The sequence below is a fragment of the Ammodytes marinus genome (assembly GCF_949987685.1).
Source record: "Ammodytes marinus genome assembly, chromosome: 4".
Taxonomy (NCBI): domain Eukaryota; kingdom Metazoa; phylum Chordata; class Actinopteri; order Uranoscopiformes; family Ammodytidae; genus Ammodytes; species Ammodytes marinus.
This window is the reverse complement of record NC_137233.1, coordinates 9718226-9736141: the sequence shown is the minus strand read 5'-3', so window position 1 is coordinate 9736141 and position 17916 is coordinate 9718226. Positions and strand designations below refer to the sequence as shown.

General features: G+C 39.5%; 1 protein-coding gene across 1 annotated transcript; it reads left to right on the top strand.

The window, feature by feature from the left end:
- Positions 1 to 297: 297 nt before the first annotated feature.
- On the top strand, positions 298 to 17721 carry itcha (itchy E3 ubiquitin protein ligase a). The gene is made up of 24 exons (XM_080026830.1): positions 298 to 409; positions 1535 to 1614; positions 1761 to 1902; positions 2317 to 2441; positions 3675 to 3806; positions 4105 to 4162; positions 4291 to 4469; positions 4697 to 4949; positions 5041 to 5136; positions 5371 to 5545; positions 8378 to 8447; positions 8611 to 8695; positions 9443 to 9571; positions 9975 to 10047; positions 10929 to 11000; positions 11096 to 11184; positions 11381 to 11540; positions 11843 to 11976; positions 12616 to 12756; positions 13189 to 13309; positions 14022 to 14126; positions 14389 to 14485; positions 14578 to 14650; positions 15154 to 17721. Exons 2-24 carry the CDS (start codon positions 1590 to 1592, stop codon positions 15251 to 15253), a joined length of 2634 nt encoding a protein of 877 aa, XP_079882956.1. The 5' UTR covers positions 298 to 409; positions 1535 to 1589; the 3' UTR covers positions 15254 to 17721.
- Positions 17722 to 17916: the final 195 nt, after the last annotated feature.

The following is a 17916-nucleotide window of genomic DNA, read 5'->3' as shown; positions in this document are numbered from 1 at the left end:
TACTTTGTTAAATGTGAGTGCCCAGTCCACCTGCAAAGGGGAAATCAAAACCTCAGGAAGACATTCTCTTGTTGGTGATGTTTTATTACAGAAATCTACAACATAATACTACAACTACTACTACTACGACTACTACTACTTCTGCAGCAGCTACTACTTTAAAAATAGACTGTGTTAAATGTTGAATAAAACATACTCTAGAAGAGTAGAGTACGCTTTTCGTATGCACTGAAACATTAGTCAATATTTTATTCTGAAAAACATGTACCGGAAGAGCTGTGTTTTGCTGTGGCTAGCGGAACACTGGGCTGTGTTGATCATGGTGTTGATGGCAGGGAGCTACCTGTCAACAACACAGGCTTAGCTGAAACTTGAGTCTGCGTGGCCCTTTATCGTCTGCTTCTGTCAGGTATGGGCATGTTGTCTTTCACTGAATGACGCACGTGAGATTTCCTCGACTAAAATAAACGAAGTTGCTCGAGCAGCCGGGTGGTGTTAGCATTTACTAACGTAAGTTAATGCGTGGTTAGCTTAACGTGTAAGCCTCCGTGTTTCACAGCACGTCGGCGAACTAAGTTGACCCAGGTGGTGGAACTTCTCAGTTTCTATATTAGTAATATACACAGAAAAAATATTATTTACAGCTTTACATCTAAGCAATGATACAGTCGAAGCCGTTCATTTTGAAAAGGCTAGTGTTTTAAGTGTTTGAATATGTCTCCTGGTGGCTAACCCCCTGCTAACTTGAAGGATAAAGCTAGGAAAAGTTACAGACAGCAGGGACTACGCCGCCTTTTCGACCACTAAATGTCACTTAATGTCCACTTAAACATCTTTATGTTAAACTTTATGAACGTACCCCACTTGTCTAGCTTTTAAACTCCCATTATATTGTCCTGTCAAAATATAGTCTTACTAAACGGGAGACTTAATTTAGCAGAGTGGACGATGGGATTTTGAGTTAACTGTTATGCAAGTTACTCAGTGGTTTCCTGAAATAGCTAAGACTAAACCACGTCAGTTGGTAAGGTGCATTTAATGTAATTACTATGTCTGAGCACTATGATTATATAATTGTCCATTGCTCTCCATGTGATATATACTGTCACTGTATAGAGATGTCAAATAAAGTACAAAACGAAAATTATAAAATACCTGTCATCGGGACTGTGTGCAGTCATAATTATTTATTTATTTATTATTCTTTAGTTTACTGTGTGCCCAGTTAATGCAATTTAAATTAATACAAATTAACTGACATATTTAGCTTAACTTTTATGGTGGATGTCAAAAAGATTAGTTTAGCATCTCCAAAAGCCTACTCTTTTAATGTCTCCAGATAGCTTAATAGTCTTACTGTACATGCCCCTTTTGCCTAGTTAGCTTGGCTGCTCGATCCATACTTGCTGTCACTGTATGTAAAGCCAGACAATATTTTCCGCTGAGAGTGTAACCCTATAGCTTAATCACTCTTCAAGTAGGTTACCTGCTGCAATGAGTGCCCCGTGTTAACATCTGATGTCGCTTGTTGAAGTCGTTGCAGGTCCATTCGGTGAAGCCAAAGAAGGCTGCAGTGTTATGGACGAACCATGAAGGCCCAATTGCAGGTCACAGGTGAGTTGTTGTTGTGGTTCATATTCATACGTTTATTGTGTTAGTGAGCTGTAACATGTTTAGCAAATACACTTCTGAAAAACATGAAATAAATCTCCCGGAAGTCATATTACCTGCAATTTTACTTTTGTTTTTCTTCTTTCTAGTGCTTTCAGCCAAGCTGAAGGAAAACAAAAAGAACTGGTTTGGTCCCAGTCCGTATGTTGAGGTGTCCGTGGATGGCCAATCAAAAAGGACTGAGAAGTGCAACAACACACACAGTCCCAAATGGAAGCAGGCTATCACAGTGTGAGTAAGACTGCTGGGTTTGTCACATGACGGGAAGCAGTTTAGCAAAAATCTTATCAATTGTTGAATGTTGTGCTAATTGATCATATAAATATCATACATTTGAACTTGATTTAAACTACATACAACATTGTGTGTATTACTATCTATGTTCTAGTTGCAGGGTGTAGATGTAGAGTCTAGGTTTGTTGTTTACATTGTAGCCGTCTCAGGACCAGGTCTGTTTCTGGTGTAACGTTACTCAGCTGGTAATTTGGTAATGCAGATAACAAGGGTATAATAAATAAATACTTAAAAGCTACATTCTGAATTAATATCTGATGGATCTGAATGAAAGTAACAGGTACGTTCTGAAAGGCCATACACTCAACACTGACTTGACCAGTATCGTGTCATTTTCTCCCTTTGCTACAGCATTGTTACTCCTGTCAGCAAGCTGATCTTTCGTGTTTGGAGCCACCAGACGCTGAAAGCAGACATCCTGTTGGGAATGGCCATGCTGGAGATGAGTGAGACACTGAAGGCTAACGATTTGAAATGTGAGTTCACATTCAGTGGTTATCTTGTGTGTTTGTGTGTGTTTGCTGGCGTAATTAAACTGTGATCGTGTTAAGGGGAAGAATGATTACTTGGGCTGTTAAATGGCATTTTGACATAATCGGAATCGGACGATATTTTCGCTTACGAGGCCAATCAAAAAGATAAACAATAATATCTGCAGACACTGCAGGCAGCATCGTGAGTGATTTATTATTTTCTGCGTCTACATTTATTTATTCAAAGTTATTTTATTCTCAATTGGTTTTCTCATTTGTTATTATTATTTAATTGTTATATTAAATCAAATGCAAAAACAAAACAATAACAAAGTGATATCGGCATTATGTATCGGCCATCGACCAGCCTGCTCTCTAAATATCTACATTGGCCATTGAAAATCCCATGCCCTTTGACCACTAAAGGCTATTATTTGGTAAGAGTTTGCTTAGACTGTTATATAGGAGCATGGAGTATAGAGGCATTATTTGGGGGTTTTGGGGTTGATTCCCTCATATGAAATTGACAGATGTTGCACATACTGTAGACACTGTACACACTTCTTGTATACGAGTGAATGTCTGCCTGTGTTTGTAATGACAATCTATTATTTGATGAGATTAAGAACCAACCTCAAACTCCTCTCTAGGATGTATTTTCCCTGAAATAAAGACCTCACCTCTCCTTATGATGAGCAGACAGATGGTCTAGGTGTACTAGGTTTCACCTAGTACAATGGCTCCCCTCAGACCTTGTCAGTATACACAAAGCATGTGACATAAAAGCCTCTCTCCATATTACCTCTATATAACTGTTTTATTGCTTTATTTTTTATGCTTTATTTAACAATAATTAACACGATTTTAAAAACTCTGCCAGTTTCCTCTTGATGATTAAAGTGGTTTGAGCCTGACACAGTGACTAACACTGCCCCGCTTTCTCTTTAGAGTCCCATACTCTTTACTAGCAGGGCTGAAACCGGTAGCCAAATATCTTAAAATGGTATCAATATTAAGGGCACATGAATGTGGCTGTCCTAAAAATGTCTCTTCATTTTAATCTCAGATTTTTAACTAAAATAGTATGCACGTTCAGACAGTAGGAATTTCTTCCGACTCAGTGCAGCCTTGGCATCATTGTTATTTTTTTTTTCAATGTTGGTGTTTGTGTGTCGAGTGCCTGAGCTGTACTGTCAGTCAGAACTAGGTTTACAATACATTGTGTCCCCGCCCCAGTATGTGAGGTGGTGCAGACCCTGCCGCTGAGCTCTGACAGAGACCCCCGGGATGTGGTAGGGGACCTGTCAGTCTGTCTGGACGGCATGCAGGTGGACCCAGAGACCTTCGCCCAGGCAGAGAGAGAACATGGTAAAGGAACCACACACAGGCACACACCAACTATACAAGGTCGACTACACTAGTCACATTTTGATAGCAATGTGCAGAATGTGCAGATGTCAACTGTTTTGAAATTGCAGTGCTGAAATGCCATTAGATGTGTTCAGCTAATAAGCTGGATCAAAAACCCAGCGTATGCAAGACTCTGTTTTTTTATATAGAGTACTTGCATAATTGTGCCATTGAAGCAACATCCCACATTATTTCACATTAATAATTACATTCAGGTGTTGTTATAACTTACTTAGATGTATTTCCTTTTTTACAGCCACTACTGCTACTGTCCCAAATGGAAAACCAAGACAAAATGGAGACACTGGCAACAGGTTTAGTATATTTTTTTTAATATTCTTTTTCTTTGTAAAAAAATCTTCGGTTAGATATTTGGTGAAAAGTCATCGGAAGTTTGTGTGACTAAACACTAAAAGAAGTTAATAAGTATTGTGGTACCCAGGTCAAGCAGAGACACGTCTCCCTCGAGTGACTCAGAGGAATGGATCATTGTACCTAATGGGAATGCAGTCGGTGGTACAGATTCCCCTAGCAGATCTCCAGGGGGCTCCAGTGCCTCGCGTCCTCCAAGGCCAGCCCGGCCTCCCCCTGCTACGCCTCGCAGACCCACAGCCTCACCAAGTACGAACAGCACAATCAAAGGGACATCAATGGCTATTACATGCAGTATACAGTAACATATGTTTACGTACAGTTTGACATACCAATACTATGAGATGATGATCATTTCATTTTCACACCAATTCAACTACGTTCATTCTTTTTTTTTAACACATGTAGTGTTTGCACTGTGTAGTGGCTGCAATCAAAGCAAATACACACCTGAAGGTTTTCCTCTGTCTCCCCAGCCTCTTCTAGCAGTTCCTCTCCCAGTGAGCTAAGTGAAGGTCCGGCTACCGATGGCTCCTCTCAGGCGTCAGCGAGTGGCGGTTCAAATCAGCCCTCTGACTCAGGTGCAGCAGCAGCAGCAGCTACAGCAGGTTCTTCACTGGTAGCAGGTGTCCCAAAGCCAGAGACCTCTGCCCCAGCGCCTCCTCCCCCAGCAACAGCTACGACAACTCCTAGAATCACTCCAGTAAACAACGGACCCTTACCACCAGGGTAAAGAAGAGTCCTACTCTGCAGTTCACCTCCTTCATAGTCCGCTTCCCTGTGCTTTGTCTTTGCTGACTTGTTTGTACTGTCTGTGCAGGTGGGAGCAAAGGGTGGACCAGAATGGACGCATGTACTTTGTCGACCACATTGAGAAAAGGACAACCTGGGAGAGGCCTGACCCTCTCCCCGCAGGGTACTAAAACACTTGATTATACTAACATGCGTTTTGCTCCTTTGCTATTCCAGTAGAGATGCACTCTTTGTTCTTCATATTCATAGTCAGTAAAGCAAATATAATACTAGATTAAATCAACATGTGTTTCTTGTAGCCATATGGATATAAGGGTGGAGCCTTCAGATACACCTGTCATTTGGCCAACAATAACAACTCCTCACTGCCTTCTTCTTTACTCTCCATTCACTGTAGCTGGGAGCGACGAGTGGACCCGATGGGTAGAGTGTACTTTGTCGACCACATAACCCGGACTACTACGTGGCAGCGCCCAACGCAGGAGTCGGTGCGCAACTATGAGGAGTGGCAGAACCAACGCAGCCAGTTGCAGGGAGCCATGCAGCAGTTTAACCAGAGGTTCATTTATGGGGTAAAAGCAGTCACTGTCTTAGTCAGTGGATTTGTTACATTTTCTTCTCCTAAAGTCACAGTTTGAATTAGGGCTGGGCGATATGGGCAAAAATCAATATCTCGATATTTTTTTACTATATCTCGATACACGATATATATTTCAAATCTCCTCTAGAGCACATCCTAAATGCTCAATTTAATTAATTTTTTGCATAACATCACACCAGTAATATGATTTAAATAGTCCCTGCAAAATGTGTCTGCACTAACAATGCATTAGGCTACATGAAACATGTTTATATTCTTTAGTGCTTTCTATTGGAACAATTTGAAACTTGCACATGGCAAAGAGTTTGCACATTGTATTGATTATTCCACATCCTTCCACTCCCATACAATGGATCCAGCATTATTTTATTTGGAAACAGTTTTTTCCATCTTCTGTTAATCTGTAAACTGAAAACACTAATTATGACTCATTACAACCACTTACTAATTGTTTATCACCACTAACCCCCTGAAGATAGCAGCCACACTTTAAATGCAGAACAGGTTTTGATCCATAATAGTAGTCTATGTGTATAAAAGGCTCTGACATTTATAATGGTTACTGTCGCTTTAAGAGCAGTTGCTCCCAGTCTATAATGTAAGTTAAGTTTCGTTTTCTGCCTGTTAGTCCGAGAGAGAGATTCATGCGAGCGCAAACAGCAGGTGGCTCATCGTCCCTCTGTTACCTGCCTTATTGTTTAATTCTCCTGTATTTAGTTAATGAAAATAAAACTGGAAGACAATCAGAGGATTTAAATAAATACGGCTGAGAATAATAGCCTATAGTCTAAAGAAAGCAAAGTCTCATCATCATCATTCCTTGCATTCTAACCGATGCACCATTCCTGGATGCAATTCATACCTATTGATCTAGCCCTCCTGCATTATCACTAAAACACTATGTTTTATTTTATAAAAAATACTCGCAAATGTAGCCTACTTTACATAGACTTTTAGTTAATACACGGTGTGCACCTCCCTTGGTGCTGACATGGACCTATTATAAGAGGCTGCCCGTAATAAATGGGATGCCGTGGTTGTGTGACGTTGGACCAAAAACTCCCCCGGCGCTCGTTCGCCTTCCTCTCATAAGGACCAGGCTCTGTACAGCGGCCGCTTATGCTGGTCAAGCGCCCGTCTACAAAAAAGGTCCATGCTATGAACGACGGCCACCATCGCCGTCTTTCGCGCCCCCTCCACCCGCTCGTTCAGCTGTCATAAGAACACAAGAGCCCTCGTCTTTTTTTCTCCCCCTCTCGTCGTTGTTTTCACATGGCGATTAAAGTAAACACTCACAAGGCACAGACTACGTCACAGGTGCACGCCCAGGAGACTCTGGTTGGGAGGGGTGAGTGAGTGAGTTGCCAATGCATGTGAGTCTGTGAGGCAGAGAGCCACAGGAAAGAGCGAGAGAAGCGAACACCAGCGAGTTTGCCGGTGGCGGCAGCGGCTAAAAAAAACACATTACGTGCCAATTTGTATTCGATGGTCGCGATAGGGTCTTTTTATACATCCCCTGGAGCACATCTCGCGATACATCGAATATATTCGATATATCGCCCAGCCCTAGTTTGATGTATTTGTTTTGAAATACTTAAGAATCCCACACCCATATAAGGTGTTGAGCCACCACATGCCACCAGAACAGCTTCAATACTCCCTGGCATTAGCCCCTTTTACACAGAGAGTGCGGCATATTGACGGAACAACATCACTCCAATATGCCGTCCTTGCTTGCTTCTGTGTTGTTTACACAGAACCAAGCAACGCCATCCTGCTGGCGCATCAGTAGTCCCTTTTACAAAGCGTTTCCCGGAATGAAAGAGGTGCTTCTAAGCAGCGTCAGGTGTGACGTAAACATTTAGCGCCGCGCCGGTCAGCTGCTTTACAACAACAACTTTGGCTGCCCGGTGAATTGAGAGCAGAAATGCTGGGGCTTGCAGTAAGAGGGCCGTATTTTACTGTCCCCGTGATGTGCCGGTTGATCTCGCTACGCGCTGAGTCCAACATATCTGGGACTGTTAACCAAACTGACAAAATCACTCTGCTCACTGCTTCACCTGTGTGTGTGGGTTTATGTGACAGGTTGGCTGTGAGCGATTCTCTTTGTGATGGCAGCACTCTGCCATTCAGACATAGCCTACACATACACAGTGTGTGAAGTCACGTTACTGTAAGTGTGGATATACCCTCAGACGTAAGGATAATAATAGCGGCGGCGATCCGGTCGCAGACTAGCTTAGCATAGAAATAGCTTTCCCACTTCATTGTACAACTTTCCCTGGGCAGAAATACACTCATAAACTCTGGAAAATGAAGCGCGGGAGATTGGATTGAGCAGCGGCCCTTACGACCAGCTTATACGCTGTTCCTTTTATATGGTTATTTTACGGGACATCAGGCCGCCGTGGTTAATGTTAAACACACGTCTTTCAACTGCTAACATGGTCGCATGTTTAGAACGTAGCTATGGAACCTCAAACGCACCCCCTGTTCCGCAACAACAAGCTGGAGCATTTAAACAGAGAGGCGGAACTGATTGTGTCGGCACTACCCCCCGAGGTAGTAAAATTCCCGGAACAATCTCTCGCACCTTTCTTCCCCTGTTCCGCAACGGTCGCATTTATACAGCAATTCCGGCATATTCCCGCTGTGTAAAAGGGGCTACTGATTCTCTGGAACTCTAATGGAGGGATGAGAACAATTCAGCCAAAAGAGATTAGGGCCTGATATAAAGATATTGGGTAATGACGAATTCCGCTGAATAAAATCTGTCATGTATCACTTTCTCTCTCTGACTCAGCTCCAAGACCAGTTGGCAGCTACGGCCAATAAAGAATTTGACCCGCTGGGACCTCTACCACATGGTTGGGGTAAATATCACTGAGTATTCATTTCAGCTGTATTTAGTTGAAATGATAGAAAAACACAGTAAAGATGTTTTCTATGAATATGGCTGTGATGTTTGTAAGAGTTTCTTCGCAGTGAATTGATACTGAATTGTGTATATATATATATATATATTTGTTATGTCAGAGAAGAGAACAGACACCAACGGCAGAGTGTATTTTGTTCATCACCCAACTCGGGCGACCCAGTGGGAGGATCCCAGGACGCAGGGGTGAGTGTTTGCCTTGTCATGCTAGTATGTGTGCCATGTAATTTGCATCTTGATAATGTGGTACCTTTTTTATCACGGCAGGTATAAATTATTCAGCGTGCCTGCTGTAATTTTGTTGTATGGTCTGTAAGGGGCGCTAACGTGTCATAAAGTTGCCAAGTTCCAGTATACTTCAAAGTAGGGGATGAGTCCTAACTGGTGTAAAGCACTTTGGACAACATGTGACTTGTATGGAAAGTGATATATAAATAAGCTTTGAATGGTTGATTGGTGCAAGGAGTGAAGTATAAGAATTATTCATGTTTGGTCCTTCTCTTTTTTTTCAGTCAAATTTTACTAAAAACCTTCTGTGGGAGGTGTGGAAATAACATATGCAAAAGGGTTTATATACCTAAACTCTTTTATAATACATGGATTGGATTCGAACATGATTGTTCTATTTAGGAGATATTTGCTCAACCTGTACAATAACTGAATCCTTACTCAACTGTTATTTCAGACTTTACTTCATACTGGTATTTATGTTGACCCCTTCAGATCCCCTTCAGTTCACCCCTTCATGTAGATTTTATTTTGACTTTCTATTTTCAAAGTCTAGTTATTAGATCATTCTAATAAAATATACTGAATTCTTTTACAATTAAATTCCCCAAATTTGCCCTGCAGTGTAGATATTGTGTGTATGTATTTTATTTATTTTTTACAAATGGTTTGATGTATATTCATGTGGCGTTTTGTATTGATCAGGCTGCTGAATGATAAGCCCCTGCCAGAGGGTTGGGAGATGAGGTTCACCGTGGATGGTATTCCCTACTTTGTAGACCACAACAGGAGAACCACAACCTACATCGACCCTCGCACAGGGAAATCCTCACTGTAAGTTCTTGTTTAAAAGTCAGGTTTAACGTCCTGATGTTAAATGTACCACTCAGTGAAGGAACACTGACTTTGAGTCATTGGCATTTTTCTAAACCGATACAAGGCCCACAGCTATTCCCTCAGTTTCCTGAGAAGAAGCCTAAAGATTCGGACTAATTCAATTCAAATAAAAACCATCCCTTTCTCATATTTCAGAAAATAACTTGATATACATTTCAAATCTTAAATTGTACATAAATCAGCCTGAAAAGCCTGATCAGAACAACCCTAAACAGCATGCTATAATACAGTTTTTTTAATCAAAAAGTCATGGATGTGAATACACACGAAATGTGCACTTAATTACTAAATGTGATTGTTTCATCGACATTTAAAATTGTTCTTCTGGTCTTTTCCACAGTGAGAATGGGCCACAGATTACCTATGTCAGGGACTTCAAAGCCAAAGTGCAATACTTCAGGTTCTGGTGTCAGGTAAGGGCTGCAGGTGTTGAAATGCTCTGTTATCTCCCATGAAAAAGTAAACAACGTGACAGTTGGATCATTCTTTATCTTCATGTTGTTTTACTGTGGGCACTCCTTTCTCTGGAGCCAAAATGTGCAAAGATAAAAGTGAAAGTTCACTGGTTTACGAAGAAAATGCTGATTTTTCAGTTCTGGGAATGGTTTGGAATGAACTGAATGTTTTGGAAAAGTTTTGCAATTTGAGTTACATTTCGCTAGTGTTTAAAACGTGTTAATAAAAATCCCAAAACATTTCTAACGTTGGGGGAAATAGTTCCTTGAATTACTATTGTTCAAAATGCCAGTGCTGTGATGCACCTGTGTGATCATCAAACTGGAGTGAGCAGCAGACCAACATTTAGCAGTTTGCTAATCCGCAAGAATTCCTGGGCTCGTTTTTAATGATTCACGGCTTTCGACAGACAAATATAATACATGGCTCAAGAGAGACACAGTTAGAGCCTCATTATTGAGCCATGTGATTATGGAACAGGCCAACCTACTTTTTAACAGTTTAACACTATTCAAATAAGGTTATGGAAATTGGGTAAAGTATCATGCAAAAGTTTTGAAAATTAATCGGTAAAAATGTGTGGTAACCCTGTAGTATTGATATTTTTTTTTTATTATTTTTTTTATTATTATTATTCTTCCGGACAATTACACACAATACACAATTTTCTCTTTGCATATTCACACATATAACTTTGTGTTATCTTCCGAAGGGTGGCAGGAGAAGCCAAAGGCTTATCAGGTCCCGCCCCCACTGCCATAAGATTCAGATACACAGATACACAGCATTGTCTAAAATGTTAATATTAATATTACTCCTTTTTTTCCTCCCCTATCAGCAATTGTCGATGCCTCAGCATATTAAGATTACCGTCACCCGGAAAACCTTGTTTGAGGACTCATTCCAACAGGTGATCATTTCAAGCTACTGTCTTCTTTTGTTTGACTGTACTGTCTTAGTCATTGTTTCAGTTGTGTAATTCTAATTCTTTGTCTGCATTCAAAGATTATGAGCTTCCACCCTCAAGATCTCAGGCGGAGACTGTGGATCATTTTCCCTGGAGAGGAGGGCTTGGACTACGGAGGTGTGGCCAGGTAATTTCACTTAATCTTTTTTTTTAATATATATATATAAAGTTGTATGTTACAGTATGACTGGTAAGGTGTGTTTTGTTCTAATTTGTAACTTTTTTGACAACACCCTTACCCCCTCACGAAACTTGTTCCTTAACCAGTATGAAACCAGCACTTAATTGTTTTGTTTTTTTGTCCTCTGTCATAATATTATCAGGGAATGGTTCTTCTTGCTCTCACATGAGGTACTGAACCCAATGTACTGTCTGTTTGAGTATGCTGGAAAGGACAACTACTGTCTGCAGATCAACCCTGCCTCCTACATCAACCCTGATCACCTCAAGTACTTCAAGTTCATTGGACGCTTCATTGCCATGGTAACCACATTATTTGTCACCATTATTAGTTAGTGATCGATTAGTATTCTAAACAGATGGTGGGATTACTTTGGCCCACAAGTGAGATTATTTTAGTTTGGCAGAATTGATACCGAGCACGTGTAGTGGTATACAATTGTCTTTAACATTTTATTCTCATAATAGGATTTCAAATGTTAAATTCAAATGAGAAATATACATTTTAAGATGAATTAGCCTATCGCCTTACACTATTTAAATGTTTACCTGCATTGTATCTGGCTGTTGTTTTTAATGCATTTCACCTGCTTTTTCCTTTCTAGGCCTTGTTCCATGGTAAATTCATCGACACAGGTTTCTCCCTCCCCTTCTACAAACGCATTCTGAACAAACATCTGGCTCTCAAAGACCTGGAGTCCATAGATCCAGAGTTTTACAACTCACTCATTTGGATCAAGTATGTCTGGGGATACAAACCTTTAATGCATGACTTGGTTGGTGGGTAGTGAAGGGATATATACTTAATATGCTGACATTCATCAACATGTTCTTGGTTTCATATATCATTGTATCATGGGTTCTAATATCAGTAAGATTTAAGTTATTTGCAGGGTTTAAAAGAACAGTTTGACATTTAAGAAAAGCATACTTATTCTCTTTCTTGCCCGGAGATTAGACGTTTGTTAGCTGGGTTACATGCCACACTGTTTCTTGGTCTGGGCCATTTGCTAGGAAACCACTGGATGCTCCAAGGTAGTCTGGTGCATAGCTGTGAATGTAAAAATGGCAATTTTTCTACCTCTTTTCCATATTTTTAAAGAAATGAAATGCAATTTATTGATAAGTGCACTTTAGAGGTGCTGGTAGGTGTATAATAGTTGGATAGAGCCAGGCTAGATGTATGCATAGATTGTATTTTTCAGTATGAATGCAAATCTTAGCTGTGCAAAATGCATACCAATTTCATCACATTTACTGTTTTGATGAAAATACTTAAACTAAGTGTGTAGCCTGGTGGATTTATGTCCTTCCTGATTGCTTTCCAGTATTATCACTTAAGCCGTATTTATACTGACAATGACTTTGTGCCCTCCAGGGATAATAACATAGAGGAGTGCGGTCTGGAGATGTTCTTCTCCGTTGACAAGGAGATCCTGGGCGAGGTCACCACCCACGAGCTGAAAGCAGATGGAGGGAACGTCCAAGTCACTGAGGAGAATAAGGAAGAATACATCAGGTACAGCTGCTTCTCATCCACTTTCTGTCTTCAGTCGACATATTTACATTCCCCTTTATACCTAGCACATTGGACACAACACTCATAGTCCAGGCTGACTTGCTATTATCGCAAGCAATTTCCTGCTGTAGACAATACTGTATTTTAAAAAAGTGTTCCCAATGACTGTAAAGCGCAATGGACAGGTCATAAGTAATGCAGTAATGGTTATTAATGAACTAACAGCATTGTATTAACACAGCAGTAGAATGGCTGAATTTAAAGAAGGGCTGTTGCAAATGATTCCATCCAATTTGAAATGTCTTGTTTTTTTCTTGACATTTACTTACATTTTAACTTCCCAATGTTTCAAGCAACCAGGTATCTTGATTTGGTCAGTATGTTTGATTTGATTGTATTTCCTTATGTTTATCTTCATATCTGTGTATGCAGGTTGGTGGCAGAGTGGAGGCTGTCCAGAGGTGTGGAGGAGCAGACTCAAGCATTCCTTGAGGGCTTCAATGAAGTTTTGCCCCAGCAATACCTTCAATACTTTGATGCTAAAGAATTAGAGGTACTGAAGTAACTAGAGGCCTATTCATTTTGTCTACTTTTTTTAACCAAAGGACTGGAGGGAAGGTTGATGTTTGCAGCAGTGCTTGTTTTGCATGAAAAAAAATCATCCACATTCTAGTAGGGCTGGCCCGAATTATTCGAATATTCGAATACTCGTTCGGAAAATTAGTACTGTATTCGGAGCTTAAATTAGTATTCGGAGCTTCGTTTTTTTTTTATTTTTTTTTTTTATACTTTTTTTTTTTTTTATTTTTTTTTTCAACATTTTTTTTTGCAAGAAGCTAGTACTGCAATATAATGTCATCAAATAATTTTATATTTGGATATAAAAGTTAGTAATATTGTAGTAGTAGTAGTACTAGTAGTAGTATTGCTCATTTAGGAGGATATTACATCACTAAGTGTCATAGCGCGTCCATTACTTCACCTCCGAGCGCGTAAATCTTCAACAAAATATGCAGATACTGTCAAAATCGGTTCCAGGGAGTATATAGGGATTATTAACGTTTTTTTTTTTTTTTTTTTTTTTTATTTTAATTTTTTTTTTTTTTATGTTGTTTTTGATGGTGTGTTTTTCTGGAACGAATATTCGAATATTCGCTCGGAAAAACCAACGAATATTCGAAGCCTGAAAAATGGCATTCGGGCCAGCCCTACATTCTAGTTAGTTGTCTACATGCTAAAGATTGGTGCTCCCTTGTTGTCTGCAGGTGATGCTGTGTGGGATGCAGGAGATAGACCTGGTGGACTGGCAGAGACACGCAATCTACAGGCATTACGCCCGAAGCAGCAAACAGATCCTCTGGTTCTGGCAGGTTAGTACAATGCTGTTACAGTCAAACTTTTCTCCACTATGGTACAAAGATGTACAACAGTAGTGCAATTTGATGTTGTCCCATAAATACAACAAGTGATTGGATCATCTTTTGCTTTGCTGGGTAAAAAGTTTAGACAAAACTCTCAATGAAACCAATAACTTAAAAAAAAAATAACAATAATAAAATACCTGTAACATGAAGAAAGTTATGTCATACTGGATTGTTTAAGTGATATTAATACAGAATGATCTGTTATCAGTTTGTGAAGGAGATGGACAACGAGAAGAGGATGAGACTGCTGCAGTTTGTCACAGGAACGTGTCGTCTTCCTGTGGGCGGCTTCACTGACTTGCTGGGTATGTAGAATAGACACAAACACACTCTGTATGTCAAATTAGAATTGATTTCTTGATTTAATTCCCTCTATGTTCATTTTTGATCAATATAGGAAGCAACGGCCCCCAGAAGTTCTGCATTGAGAAAGTGGGCAAAGAGAACTGGCTTCCACGAAGCCACACGTGGTAAGGCCAGTTATTCCGCTTCTGATTTTATTGAAGTTCTCATGGTTCAGGTGTTTCACCAGATGTCTGGTACAAATTGATAGGATACAACTCACAGGACCAAACCCTCTTAGTCATTTGTGATTCAACGGGTCACCAACCTTCCTCTATTGTTAGTTTGCATTGGTATTTGAAGTGTTAATAATGCTGTGTGTGAATAGAATACCTTGTTGTAGTACCTTAAACAGTTAGGCTTAGCAGGTGTTTATTTAGCAGATTCTCTTATACAGCATCATGTTAAAGTGGTTGTGGCAGTAACATGAGTTTACATTCTCCAACAGGTAGGTCAAAAGAAAAAAAACTCAACAAGAGGGAAAGATAAACATTTATTTTATCAACAGTTATGTCATAAATGTAATAATTTGTTTCACTTGTGTATAAAGAAAATGGGGAACCGTTGGAGCAATAATTCCAAAATATTTCTGTGAAGAGTCATACAGTGTCTTTCTCTTATCTCCGTGTAGCTTTAATCGTCTGGACCTTCCTCCGTACAAGAGCTATGAGCAGCTGAAGGAGAAGCTCATGTTCGCTATAGAAGAGACAGAAGGCTTTGGGCAGGAGTGATGCGACAACAGGCTGGGATGGAGGGGTGCAAGGCTTGAAGCAGCCATATCCATTTCAGACAAGAGCACCTTTCAACAGATTTTCCTTGCAGCCAGGAGCTGCTTATGAACTGGTAGATGGACGTACAAATCCTTATTTTCTGTCACGTTATCATATGCAGTAACAAATGTTTCTTAAAAGCTGTTTCGTCATAAATTAATTTATCCCACCTGTGAATGCTTCTCACCCTGTCTTGACTCCTCACCTACATGATCAGTTTCGCCCTAACCCAGCTGGTCTTTCTCAGCCCTGCTCAGCCCACTATCGGGTGAAGGAGGCAGAGGACACGCCCCTCCTCACCGTGTCATGTCTGCGCTCGCTGTACATTGCGCAACTCGAGTTTCTACTGTGCAGTAGTAACTTCTTAAAAAAGCCACCTTGCCGGGTCTATGCACTAGACTTTGAAAAAAATGTCAGAGGAAAGAACCGTATTTGTTCATTTTGACTTGACAAAGGGTTCAAATCAAAGAGCAACATCAAAGGCACATATATGGTTTTATTTTTATTTTAACAGCTGACTGACTGGACTCCTGTAGCACATATGTAGTTTTGTTTAATAACTTTGATAATTAGGATCATGCTTACTTAAACATTAATTTCTCTTATTTTGAAAGCTTGATTTCTTAACTTTATAATACGTTGAAACTTTGAACTTTGCACATAGTTATGTGAGCAGTAAGACGGTTGTGATTGTTCTTAAGAGAGGTTGTATTTTTATGTGCAATAGATTTGTAGAAAAGATTTTTGCCAATATTAGAGCCAATCAGTGATGTATTTGATTATTTTATAACACTTTGGTAAGGTTCAGCATTTGTTATTGATTTAAATGAATATGAAGTAGAAAACATTTGCATATACGTAAGTACATATGCTGATTCTTGTTTGGTTGTAATTTAACTTTGCCTTCCCAAAATGGTCTGTGCTGTATATATCAGACAATGGATGGTCACTTCCTCTACCAGTCAGGGAAACTTAAGTCTTTTTTTTCATAATAATGAGCTGTTACTAATGAAGTGGGAGGTTGTATTGTGTAATCAAAAACAATGATTTGTCAAAAAATGACCCATTCCCACTGAAGGGTATCCAGTTCTCTGGTAGATTTCTAGAAGTATTATCCCAGATGAATTATGGAGATACTGACTCTTAACTGTTAATAATGTGTTAAGTGACTAATGCAGTTTATGTAAATATACTTACAAAGTAGAACATGTGTTTAATATCTTAATACATTTAGTTCACCCTAGTAGTGGACCCCTCTTGAGTTGCGGACATAATTTGATGATTAAGATTTGAATCAATGTAATAGAAGTGGCCCTAGTTTTATAGGGTGTTAGATATTCAGATTTGTACAGTAGTCTATTTCATGCATTTTCGCTTGTCCTGACGCTTACATCAAACTTAAAGTTACTTTTTGGCATCAATAGACTATTACTTTTAACAATATGACTATGAAACACAATCTACCAAAGGATTATATTATTCAAAAAGTGAACTATTTGACTTACACGTCTAAGCCTTCAAGTGTAATCAGTTCTTAACATCCCCTAAATGATAAAACATTTGACATTAGTTTTTACCTTAAAGTTGTTAGTCCGTGGTTAACACTGAGGTACACAAATGTAACTTCCTTCTGTAAAATTATATATTTGTATGACTATTAACTGTCCCAGCATCATGTGTGTGTGTGTGTGTGTGGGCAACATATACTGTATTGCAAAGCATTGCCATTTCCTAACTTCATATTCTTTCAAGCAAGTTCCCTTTAATTTCTGTAAAGGGTAAATGAAAATGTCTTACCCGTTTGCCCTTGTGTGAACCTTGTGGCTTTGTCTCATTTCATAATGCAATACAGTAAACTAAGCTGGCTGTTCTCTGTGGCCTAAAATCTCTCTTACTGACCTGACATTATTAGGCCCTCAATCAATACCAGTCACTGCTCACTATACCTCATTTTGTGATGATTTTTCACATTATGTCCTTACCACTTACCGTACTTTTCCCTTACTGGTAGTAATGCAATAGACACACACGTAGACATACAAAGCTTGTATGTGTGTGTGTGTGTGTATTTGCTAAGAGATTATATATATGAAAAAAAATAAGATAAAAATGTTGTCTGTTGAATATTTTAACAGAATAAATAACATAGCACCTTGACACTCCAAAATGGTTGAATTAACCACTTCACTGTTCAATCACTGCTGTGTCCCTGATCATCGGGCAGATAAATGTATAGAAATATGCAAACTAGTGTTTTAGTTTTATTGATTGCATTGTAAATCATGTTGATAGTGTAATCACTGTTTTTGAGGCTTTAACTTTTTGATAAGTGGAAGTCAATGGTTGAATACTATTTATTTGGAGGATGGGTTTAATGTAACAAAGGACTGGATTGATTGAGAAGAAGAAAAAAACAGTAATAAAAGAATTAAAACACCGGGCTCCTGCAGGACATTTGTGAAGTGTGAGTTATTATCATTGCAATATGTTTTGAACATTTGTTTACAATATCCTACATACAAGTTTTTACTTTAGCCTGTACATTTTATTTTTCACTTCCCCAACATTGTGTTAAAGGGGAATTAAACGAGTGCTATGCAGCTCATCCTGGCTACAGTGGGTCC